The sequence below is a fragment of the Astatotilapia calliptera genome, chromosome 3 (genome assembly GCF_964374335.1).
Source record: "Astatotilapia calliptera chromosome 3, fAstCal68.1, whole genome shotgun sequence".
Lineage (NCBI taxonomy): Eukaryota > Metazoa > Chordata > Actinopteri > Cichliformes > Cichlidae > Astatotilapia > Astatotilapia calliptera.
The window spans coordinates 39,970,743-39,982,688 of NC_137424.1; the positions used below are offsets into that span (position 1 = coordinate 39,970,743).

At 40.7% G+C, this 11,946-nt stretch overlaps 1 protein-coding gene and 1 pseudogene across 3 annotated transcripts; both read right to left on the bottom strand.

Annotated features, from left to right (window-relative positions):
• Window positions 1–1,450: 1,450 nt before the first annotated feature.
• LOC145420994 (transmembrane protein 272-like) lies at window positions 1,451–7,348 on the bottom strand. 2 transcript variants are annotated; one of them, XM_080290655.1, is made up of 5 exons: window positions 7,136–7,348; window positions 4,943–5,028; window positions 4,803–4,853; window positions 4,492–4,698; window positions 1,451–2,442 (listed from the first exon to the last, which is right to left on the bottom strand). In XM_080290655.1, exons 2-5 carry the CDS (start codon window positions 5,004–5,006, stop codon window positions 2,234–2,236), a joined length of 531 nt encoding a protein of 176 aa, XP_080146781.1. In that variant the 5' UTR covers window positions 5,007–5,028; window positions 7,136–7,348; the 3' UTR covers window positions 1,451–2,233. The 2 variants fall into 2 exon arrangements, with proteins under 2 accessions (XP_080146781.1, XP_080146784.1); XM_080290658.1 differs by having other exon boundaries at window positions 4,943–5,053; window positions 7,136–7,274.
• Window positions 7,349–9,704: 2,356 nt separating this feature from the next.
• On the bottom strand, window positions 9,705–11,679 carry LOC113013096 (calpain-5-like; annotated as a pseudogene). The gene is made up of 6 exons (XR_013904223.1): window positions 11,476–11,679; window positions 11,208–11,401; window positions 10,795–10,872; window positions 10,294–10,704; window positions 10,100–10,222; window positions 9,705–10,022 (listed from the first exon to the last, which is right to left on the bottom strand). The product of XR_013904223.1 is annotated as a calpain-5-like (transcript).
• Window positions 11,680–11,946: the final 267 nt, after the last annotated feature.

The following is an 11,946-nucleotide window of genomic DNA, read 5'->3' on the forward strand; positions in this document are numbered from 1 at the left end:
CCCATGGGATGAGATCTTGCATGGAGCCCCAGATCGAGGGAGATTATCAGTGGTCTTGTATGTCTTCCATTTTCTGATGATTGCTCCCACAGTTGATTTTTTCACACCAAGCTGCTTGCCTATTGTAGATTCACTCTTCCCAGTCTGGTGCAGGTCTACAATACTTTTCCTGGTGTCCTTTGAAAGCTCTTTGGTCTTGGCCATGGCGGCGTTTGGAGTCTGACTGTTTGAGGCTGTGGACAGGTGTCTTTTATACAGATGAGTTCAAACAGGTGCCATTCATACAGGTAACGAGTGGGGGACAGAAAAGCTTCTTACAGAAGACGTTACAGGTCTGTGAGAGCCAGAGATTTTCCTTGTTTGAGGTGACCAAATACTTATTTTCCACCCTAATTTACGAATAAATTCTTTACAAATCCTACCATGTGAATTCATGGAGTTTTTTTTCACATTCTGTCTCTCACAGTTGAAGTGTACCTCTGGTGCAAATTACTGACCTCTGTCATCATTTTAGGTGGGGGAACTTGCACAATCGGTGGCTGACTAAATACTTTTTTGCCCCACTGTATGCTTCCTGAGTGAAATCATCAGTCTCCACTGTTTCTCTTTTGTGACACCAATAACATTGGCAATTTAAAGGTTTTCCCATAATGAAAGGTGTATTCTACATACCAAACAGAACTACATTGTATATGAACCAACCTGTTTAAAAGGGTTTGAACGAGTGTAATTGTAAAACACTTAATTTTATTACTTTCCCTAAACTGGCTAGGCAGATAAATGGTTAGTTTATCATCATTCATTAGATTTTTTTTAATCATGATATATAATAGGCTCTTATTCAGTGGTTTCAATGGTCCAGATTAGTCAGTTGTCAGTGGCAGTTGACTATTCACAGACACTAACCCTTTTCAATTCAATTTTATTTAGGTAGCGCCAAATCACAAGCGCTTTATATTGCGAGGTAAAGACCCAACAATAGCACAAAAAGGAAACAAGTGACCCACTATGAGCAAGTGCTTTGGCGACAGTGGGAAGGAAAAACTCCCCTTTAACAGGAAGAAACCTCCAACAAAACCAGGCTCAGGGAGGGGCGAGGCCATCTGCTGTGACCGGCTGGGTTAAGGGGAGAAAGACTGGACAAACACAGGGTGTGGAAGTGAGCCAAGCAGGAGAAGTAATAACTAATAATTTAAAACAGAATGGTGTATAGAGGTGTATACTTCAATTCTTACCCATAGTCGTCTTGCACAGAAACAGATATTTGAATAAATAAGCTTTGATATTGAGACAGTGCCAGATTGCAAATTTTAAACATCAGATACACTAAAAATATCTTTACTGTCCATTGTGCGATTGGGTCTAATGCTTTTTTGCACAGATAACTACCGTTTAGCGTGTAGGTCCAGAATTTCTGCTTTTCAGATAAAATCGATTAGCCACACAAAGCTTCCCACTCTTGTCTTTCGTTTTTATTTCTGACATGACAAAATACGGCAGGTCTTTTATTTCAAATGTCAAGATTCATGATCCATAACTTACAGCGATAAACCTCTGACAGACTTTAATGATGTGATTACATTTTGAACAGTGAAATACAGAGAAGTGTTGGTTTCCACAGAAAACAAACCTACACTTTACAGAATTATAAAGTATGAAAAACTACATTACACAGGATTTTTTTTTGGTATTCGTTTATTCCCTGATTGATACCATTACCAAAGTGACTTTTTCCATTTCATCATTTACACGCAATAACCCAAATTTGTGGCTCATCATGTAACAGCACATCTACAGATTCAGATGTATCAGCTGAATCCTGACACTGATGCTGGGCGTTTATCAGCAAATAGGATGGCAGTAAACGATGTCATCTGTATCTGTAGCGTCACTAAAAGAGTTTAATGACGAGCTGAGATCCTTGTGAGAAAAACCTTCCTCACATTTATAATATAGACGTGTTTTCCTGGGACAAACATGGAAACAAATAGGAAAGTAAAAATAATTTTGCTGTTGGAATCAGCTCTCGCATAAATTCTTAAACACCAATGATCTTCTTGATTTCAGAATAAAATTCCTGTAAACAGTAGCTGCTGCAGAGGTATAGAAAATGATCATCTTTCAACACAAGATGCGCGGTCAAATCACACACTTACAACATATTCGTAAACATATCTGCATCAGCAGCATATTCATTGTGTGCGTCCAGTACCGTCATCGTTTCTGAACGTCTTTACACGTCGTCATCGGGATCGGCACGGCCACACAGACAGAAGCAGAGGAGGACCAAGAAGCCGCACACGAAAAACAAACCGATCAGGATGTAAACCAGAGTGGTGGTCCAGAAGGCAAACAGGTACAGGGTCTTGTTGCAGTAGGTGCTCACATCTGTTGTGTTTTTGGTGTAGTTGGGCTGATAAATAGAGTAGATCCATACATTACCTAAAAAAAAAAAGAAAAAAAAAGAAAAAAACAAATGAAGTGAAGAATGAATAATAATTGTTTGATCTCTCTGCACATAAGCTGGACTTTAGTGTTTGGAGGCCTGACAGCTGACAGGATGTGCAAAGCAGCACTTGAAGCCTCACTGAGCTTAGACAACTATTCTAATTATCTTAATTCATGTTACATGTACCTCTCAGGGGTTTGTGTGTAGTAATCCATTAAAACAGCCATATATTGCCACCTAGTGGCCCTTGCATGTTACAACATTCTCATTCTCACCCTTCAAAAATATCTGGTTTTAGTAATCCAGTTTTTTCCTTCTCTGGATTATGTGCATCTAATCCATCTTACTTTTATCCTGGTTGTTCAAAACAGAACTTATAGGCTCACTCTGATCTAAGTACAGACTTTCAAACATGATCAAATTCAGATTACCAGCATTTTCATTAGGATGCTGGGGGTGCTATAAAAAAAAAAAAAAAAAAAAAAAAAATTAAAACAAAATTAGAAAGATTCCCAATTAACTGCCTGCAGTTTGTTAACGCCCTATGACAAATGGAATATCTGTTCAGAACGCACCCTGCCTCTCGACCAATGGTAGCTTGGATAGGTTCCAGCGCCCCTGCGAGCCTGATAAAATTTGATTGAAGTTTGATAATAAACAGCTATTTTGGGAATATTTAATTAGCAAGAAATTTGCTATTTTATCCACAACCAAGTTTACCTCACCTACTTTATCATGACTCAGAAGCACTGTACTGCATGACCTAAATAACTGCACTACCACAAAAGCCACAATTAAGACAGATACAGTCAGCTACTGCTGGTGATGTTAGCTAGCAAAAGAGACAATTGAAAAGATGATTGAAAACATCAGCTGACACATTTTCTGCACTTTTTGGCTCTGACAGAAAGCAGCAAACACTGAGAGCCTATGGATAGATTTAAGTCTTTAATGAGTTAAGGTTTATCTACTGTGATCACCTTCAACATTCTTAATTCATAACCTTTTTTAAAATAATGTCTTGTCTTGATCTTATTAGACCTTCCAGATTACTTCTGAAAACTAGGCCCAGTTTCCCAGACATGGATTAATCCAAATCTTACACCACCATCATTTTCTAACATAACTTTACTAAATTTACTTCCTTTATTCCTTCTTGTGAGGCGTTTGGATGCCCCTACCCAGGCAATACCAGTACTTGAGGGCGATAAGGCCATCGGGAAGTGTGAGACAATGAGGAAGCTGAGGAGCATTTTCTCAGAGACTTTGCACAACCTTAAGTATTTTTAGAACCAGAGTAGTCACGTCGCAGCAGTCACGTCGCAGCAGTCACGTCGCAGCAGTCACGTCGCAGCAGTCACGTCGCAGCAGTCACGTCGCAGCAGTCACGTCGCAGGTTTAAGAAAATTCTCCATTCGCTAAACTTTTAAGAACTGGAAGCTACATCCATCATTCATATACAGATTGTGATCTGCTCTTCCCTCTGCCAAGAATAATGGCTATTGATCTTCTGACCAATGAGAAAAGAGAGCATATTGATCAATCAACACTCAACCCTAAAGACTACAGTCCTAATTTACATCCATGTTTTCGAGCTTGTACTCCTCGTTTTCGTAGCGGCTAGCTTCTTTCACGCAGTGCTAGCGTGGGATATCAGTTTTAATGATTAGACAGGGAATCCTGCACCCCGAGTACATAAGACTCAGTGTCTGCTATGATAAATCTAAGAGACATAATGAAGGCAGAGCACTTAACACAGCACCATATATTTTTTGCTGGCTTTTTAATACATTCAGTTTGATGTTTGGAGAGTCATGGAGCTGAAACTAATGTGGTCTATAATAGAAACATTCTGCTATAAAAGCTGCATGAAGCACACTGTAAACATTGCCTGTTCTGTTTGCGGTGCTGAGAGCCGTTAATGTTTAATCTCTTCGGTGTGAATTTATGCTGGTTGTTTGTCCAATGACCATGATTGTATTTACACAATTTTAACAGGCAGCCAACCAGAAACAGGTCACTTCCTTTACTTTTTAACTCACCAGCGATAAACCAGCAGAAGAGAAAGACAGATGTCAAGGAGTTCCAGGTTGTGCAGATTGTGCTCAGAGGGTTGGAGGTGCCTTCTTCGGACTCCCTGGCGCAGGGCAAGCAGGAGAGCAACGACAGAATCAGGCCAAAGACTCCCACCACTATCAGATAGATGGGGATGAAGCGCTCACGCGGACACTCATGAAGGTATATTGTCCCTGGTGGACACAAGGAGGATGATTCAAAAAAAGAACAATCTGAGCTGCCTGGAAAACTTTAATACTTGTGAACACTCAGTCAAGTAAGTAAGTATGGAGCTCACCAATTGCAATCTGAGCAATGGGCATGCCGCACAAAATCACCTTTGAAATCGCTGCAAGAAAAATAAAACACTGAACTCATTTTCTTCACATGATATTTACAGAAATGAAACTATGACACCAGTGTTCCACCAGATTTTACCTAGAGCGGGTGCTGGGGGTTGAGGATGGTTCCGGATGCGTCCCAGAAGGTTACTGTTCGCCATTTTTCCTAATGAGTTTCTTCACCTGCAAAGGAAGATAAAGAGCTGAGCTGGTGAGAGAAAAAAAAATTGTTCAGATTCTTTTAAAGGTCAAAGTGAAGTTGTGCAAAGCGATTTTGAGCAGCCAGAAAAGGCGGTGACAATGAAGCAAACAAAACAAATCTTCTGATTACAATACAAGAAATTTGTATCTTTGTCTGTGAGCTCCTCCTTCGTCTGAGGCTCCTGTGGGCTCCAACCTACAGGTTTGTCAGGTCATCAAGCGGGCTATCAAACATCGAGAAATGTTTGAAAACGACCCAATTTTAGCATATGACCATCCACCACTTCTATTCTTTTTTAATTTTCCCCAATGTGATTAAGTACAACAGCTTGCTGGCAGCACACACACTAGGATTGGATACCAAACTCTGTATTTTTCAGGCTACTACGAAATCAGTCTGCAACAGATGTTTGGTACCATAACATGAGGACTGGTACCAGGATTAGAGGAAGAAAGAGAGCGTTCCTGTGATGTGTTGAGGAAGAACAAAAACACAGGATGGTGGCAGCGGTGGTGAGCCACAAACAATCTCAATTGAAAGGACTCTCAGAAAAAAGTTGTCATGGCAACACAGCACATCTAATCTGATGAAACACCAGGTCAGTCACAACATACTGTATATCTAAGACATTAAATTATATCAAATCTGAAAACCAAATTCACTAGCAGAGCGGCAGCTAGCATTAGCATTGGGAGATAATGATGAAACTTTTAGTGAGACGTTGTTGTTAACAGTAAATCACCCTAACTTTATGTGAGATGGCACGTCTGAAATATTTCTATTTCACGGAGGAGCCATTTTCCACACTGAAGCTCTCTGAGCGCTCAATAAGATGTAACTGATTAAAAAACAAAAAAAACAACAAAAAAAACTTAACCCTCTCATTAAACTTTTTGTTGCTAATGCACAACCAAGTCCTGCAGTGGTACTTCTGAGTAAAAAAAACTCATAAAATATGTATGTGGGGTAATCAGGTTGTTAGTTTTTAACTGTTGCAAATTGGCAACGCCTGCCTTGAGAGGGTTAAATGGACACCTCTGAGTCTTGCAAAATTTTACATTCTTGTAATATTTATAGACCGTCAACTGAAACCTCCCAAATATTTCAGTGTCATTGCTAAAAAAAAAAATAAAAAAAATAAAAGAGCAACTTTTATTAATTGAGAAGCTTTAAACAAAAAATGAAATTACTGACCAAAACTCCAATCATCGAATTAGACACAAACATATTTTCATTTCATTGTAAATGAAAGGTGATGGCATCGTGCATTAGTAGCTATGATAACACAATTTATAATTCATGGGCATGCTTCCAGCTATCAAGTGTGTCTCTTCTATAAAGTAGGAGAGACTCAGAAGAGAGAGTCCAAAACAATGAATACTACATTTCCCATACTGCAGCTGGACCCCATCTCTCATCGAACAAATTCCCATCTGTGGTAGGGTCCTTTAATAGCAAAGCAGGCCACATTAGCCTAAATTCAATTTACTTTCTTGCAGTTTATGTTGCAGCTCTTAATTATGAGCACAGACAGTAAATGTGATTAAACGCGGTGAACACGGAGTGGATTCAGTCTGTGTGGAAACTGGATCGACTGAACTGCAGTGAAGAAGATAAAGGGGAAGACGGAGAGGTGTGTCTGCATTCACTACAAAGCCAGTTTGACCAATATTACTGGAAGAGCAGAGGAAAGGAAACAGCTCGTGTTCCACATTACAAAAGAGAGAACGCAGACACAATCACGAGGGAAAAATGTAAAGCATGTGTGATCCTGTTGAACAAACTTTTAACAGCATCCGAGTTGCTTTACGGAGTTCCTATAAAAGTGACGTAATTGCTTTCAACGCCCCCATACGCTTTATAATGTTCCCTATCCAGCACGTTTAACGTTAAACTGCAGCCTCGCCTTAATTTTTTAAGCTCGCAAGACGGTAAGCGTCTCCGCCTGCGTGGGACACAGACACGAAGCGCGTGTCGTCTCTCGAGCCCTCAAACAACAGCAAAAAGTCAACACAAAGACAGAGGGAGGGGAAAATGAGTTTCTGTGTTTAAATAAACGAATGACAGATTCCCTTTTAAATCTCTTACCTTGTGCTCACTCCGAGTTCACCTCCTGCCAGCTGCTCGCGTCTCTGACAGCCTCACCTAGTCAGATGCAAAGCCTCCGCCTCTAGGGAGCGCGCGTACAAACTAAAGCGCTCGCTCACGCGGTCAGCTGATTGTGAAAGAGGCGAGAGGTGACAGGCTCTGACACACATCCGGTTTAATAATGAGAGTTGTTAATGATAAGCTTCAAAATGACTGTGAAACACACTGTGTAAACACTTCAATACTTAAATAAAACAGTTTGAAAAACAATTACTTAATGCAATTTTAAACTGTTGTTCTTTTCATACCACCGGCCTAAAAAATGGCTCCAAAAAGGTTTCTGAATGTTTCATTCCTTTGGACTGTTTTCAGAGATATATTTCAATATTTATTTATTTTTAAATTTCCAGGCTAATATGTTAAACTGGTGTTAAATATTTGAGAAAGTAGGAACGATTGTAACATAAAATGCAAATAAGGCTGAATTACTAAGGGTGTCATTAGGGTGAAATCATCTTTCTGCTCAAAGCAATGGTCGTGGCAGTTTGAGGTCCTTCACTTCTTACAGCAGCTGCTCACACATAGCAGCTGTCCTGATAATCAAATGCTGTCACATGAGAGCAGATAAAAGGAATGGGCCGTTTGTTCTTCTCAAAAGTTTATTGTTTGCATTTAAACAGAGGAGTGGAGCTCTGCGAATATCAGCAATACACGTATATGTGCATTGTTTTTGTAAGCATTGTAATGTGTAGTAATGCTACAAGACAGATTTGAGTCTAATGAGAAGAAATGCTATTAAAAATGATTCACCCTTACGGGTCCCAGTGATGTCACCGGATATTTCATTGCATGCACTCATATATGTACTGATAAAGAAATGAGACATGTTTATGCTTTTTTAAAAAAAGATAAAATGATTTTAAAAGAAAGGAATGCGAACTGTGAACTTCTGGTTCTCTGTCTGCAGCGGTCTGTAATCCGAACCGCTCAGTCTGACCACTGGAGATAAAAATAGTCGTTAAGTCAGATTTGTTATTGAATTACGGTGTGTATTTCATACTGCTGATTCTAGCTTTTTACTACAAGTGCTTCTAGTTTCATTTATTTATGAAAATTATGTATTGTATATGTATATATATATGATATATGTATATTTTTAAAATGTTATATTGTTACATAAAAATCATTTGAGGCCTTCCCCCCGAGACAAGAGTCAGTCTAAGTCTGCTCACCTTCGTTTTGTGGCGTTCCCTCCTCCCTCCTGTACTATAGCGTACTATAGTAAGGGTGTTTGGGTCTTCCCTTAGGAATAGGGCAAGTTGCTCGGTCATTTGGGGGGGCAGAGAATAGAACCGATGCTCCTCCACATACATGAAAGAAGCCAGTGAAGGATGTTCAGGCATCAGCCTAGGCATGCCCAACTGCAGGGAGATGGCAGGGCAGGACAGAACATGCTGAAGAGATTATGGCTCTTAGCTGACTGACCATTTCAGTGATTTAACGCAAGTAGGTCTGCTGAGCGATAATAAAATAAAAAAAGAGATTTTTTCTATTGACGTGTGAGAAATGATATGTAAGAAATTATATAACATTTATGATCCTAACTGAGAAAAAAATATTATAGTCAAATTTCCAGCTTTTTTTTACTGTTTTTTTCTGTTCTATTGAAGGGCCAAACCACCAGAATTAAAACTATACAAAAATGCAAACTAATTAATAAATCTACTTTAAGACTAAATAATATTAAAATGAGTATTTCATTATTTAATTTAAAAAAATGTCACTTACATTTAGTTTTCTGTTACCTCCTAAACCTTTCCTGTATTATTTAACTTTGTATTTATTCACCTGATTAATTCTGATTAGACATTTTATAATTTTCAGTAATTTTAATTAGTGCCGTCAAAATTAATGCATTAACGCAAATTAATCCGACATCACGGCTAATGCGATTAAAATTTTTAAAGCAGTTAACGCATCTGGAGTGCAGAATGACTCAAAATCCCTGAAATGTTTCTGTCAACGCATTTCGGGCAGTTTGTCCAAGTAGAGTTACCTTCGCACATACGCAATAGGCAGAGATAGATCTGGTAGTGACGGGCACCTGAACCAATTAACCACACTGGCCCTCTCAATGGGAAATCTGAGTATTAAAAAAATAACAAGACGGAACAGTCGACCAACATAAAGTATTATGCACATTGTGGAAGAATTTATTTTCTTTTCACCAAAGCACTTCCAGCTTAAAATATCACATTGACGTGAGGCATACGTTAGTTGGGGATGCTGCTAGGACTTTGGCTAACGCGTCACCCAGCTTGCGACAAACCACCCACGGAGCATCGGGGACTCAGCAAGTCTAAGTCCGACGTAGACTGACATATATATTGACGTATATTGACTGACACAATTGCCAAGTGGATTGCAACAAACTGCAGACCTGTTAATATTGACGAGAACACGCGCTTTACATAGCTTTGCAAAGTAAAATGAAATACAGAAAAATAAGTAAGTACGTTGATAAATGAAAAATTAAATGCAGAATTCAAAACACTGGAAACATAAATTGTGGAAAATATAAAAATAAAATTGTAAAAAAATGTTTTTGTTTTGAAATCTTTGGGCAGCTTTGGTCCTCCGTACCTTTTCAGTATCTACAAATATCAGAACGTTCAAAGCTATTTCTAACCCTTCTTTCCTGACCAGCATTTCACCTGAGTCTGATACGAGAGTGGGAGAAGAGGCGAAGCAGGAAGGTGGTGGGCAGCACAACATAACGTCCCAGAGTCAGAGTTCCCCTCAGTGTCACACTCCGGGAATCCATGTAGATGGAGCTGGCCGCCTGCTCCACCACGCACTGCACCCGACTGCAGCGGTTCACCTCCACCTGCAGATGATGAGGAAGGACTGAAATATTTTTTTTATGACTCAAAAAACGTGAGGTTGCTCAGTGGCCCGGCTCACCTTCAACACCTCAAAGCCAATAGGCAGGTTTTCTCCTTTTCCATTTTTCCTCCACATCCTCCTGTCCTCCTGCTGCAGACAGATCAGCACCTCCTCCTCTTTGGCTCGCACCTCAAACATGAACTGATAAGAATGAAAAGTCATTTTTAGCATTCATGTGCTGATGCAAACCCTGGTTTCAATCGTATATTTACCTGTGGATTGTGCAGGAAGGTGTCCCTGTGATTGATACATCCACCACGCCGGCTCCTCTTATCCAACTCCACCTTCCATACTCCATTCACCTTCCCACCACCCTTTTCTGCTGTCACTTTGTTCACATCAGGCTTGCTTCTTCCTCTTTTCCTTCCTTCCTGTTGACTCTCACCGAGTCGATCCTCCTTTCTGTTCCCACTCTGCTTGGTCCCTCCAGGCCCGTTGCTGCTCTTACTCAGAGTCAGTGTAGAGTTACTCTGGAGCACAGTGGGTGGAGGTGCTCCATGGGTGGGGGGAGGTAGAACCCACTCCCCGTAGCAGCTCACTTCTCTCCAGCGAGATCTCGGCCACAGCAGAGAGTCCTCTCCACCACGTCTGTAAAGTGTTGACAGAAGTCCTCGAAATCCATCCTGAGGGAAAAGGAAAAGAATAAAATGTGAGGCAGAAACCAGCTAACCCACATGACTTTTTGTTCTTCAAATAATAAAAATCAGAAGTACCAAAACTCCCCGACATCACGAACAACGAGCCCCATCTTGTCCCTCTCTGCACGACTCAGTTGCTGCCACTGCTCTGACCTGCAGGGGGCACACAAGGACAGAAAGCAGAACACTTGGAAAGGACATAAAAATAAAAGCAGTGTTTCAGCTTCTAGAAACCTTTAGTGATCCAGTTCTCAGACTTCCATGATGTGAACAGCAGATGTCCCTCCACCCCAGTAAAACAAATCCCAAACTATTGTAAAACGTCAGAATCTCTCCAGAATATCAGCAGTGGCATTATAAAATGCTGCAAACCACAGCGACACTGTTAAAGTCAGCAAAGACTTTTCCCCCCAGAGCTCCTACAAGATGCTCTCAGCAGTCTGACATGTGGCAGAAGCCAGTGCAAAGACTTCAAAGTCACCTCTCACCTCTGACTCCAGGCACCGGTCCAATCTGTGGTCCCCCACGGGTTCCTCATGCGGACCATAAAGAGTCTGGATGTCCCGCCTCTCTTCAGTACCTTCTCCCCCAACCTCACCTTCCTCACTGCCGTGATCCCGTAGGCGTGTCCTCGCACGAGCCCACACTCCAGCACTGACTCCACGGTCTCCCCCTCTGCAGGCTGAGAAACGTGTAAAATCTTTTTAACCAATCTGTTTAACAGTTTTTAAAATGTTCAAGACTCAGAAGCCCTACCCATATGGAGCAAGTGATGAGGGATTTGTATTCATGGACCTTGGTTAAAGTCTGGCAGAGCGCCCTCCTCTGGTCACTGTGAAGTCTTAGAGCCTCACGATCCAGACTGAGCGGCTCTGAAACTCCACCAGTGAAGTCGATCAGGGCCTCTGCAGTGTTCCCTCCCTCCAAGGCCTCGTAGCAGCCGTTAAGTCTAAAAGGCATGAGAGTGATCGATTCACGAACATTACATATTAGGACTGCCATAAGTAGTGGTTGTGGCAGTCAAGATGTAGGTTCAGCAGCCTGCATAAAATTAACAACAGTCCCATCGAATACCAAAACCAGCATTTGGACTTTGCTGCTTATAAATGGAACACACTAGCAAAAAACCTGCATCCCCTGATTCTGATTACTCTTGCACATTTTTCTTAATTTGCATGTATAATGTATGATACGTCCTTTTATTATGTAAATCTTTGTCTGTTTTTT

Coding starts and splice junctions, on each gene's coding strand:
- LOC145420994 (XM_080290655.1), bottom strand. CDS start 5,006: ATGGCGAACAGTAACCTTCTGGGACGCATCCGGAACCATCCTCAACCC. Junction 4,854..4,942: donor ACCCCCAGCACCCGCTCTAG/GTAAAATCTGGT, acceptor TTTTTCTTGCAG/CGATTTCAAAGGTGATTTTG. Junction 4,699..4,802: donor CATTGCTCAGATTGCAATTG/GTGAGCTCCATA, acceptor TGTGTCCACCAG/GGACAATATACCTTCATGAG.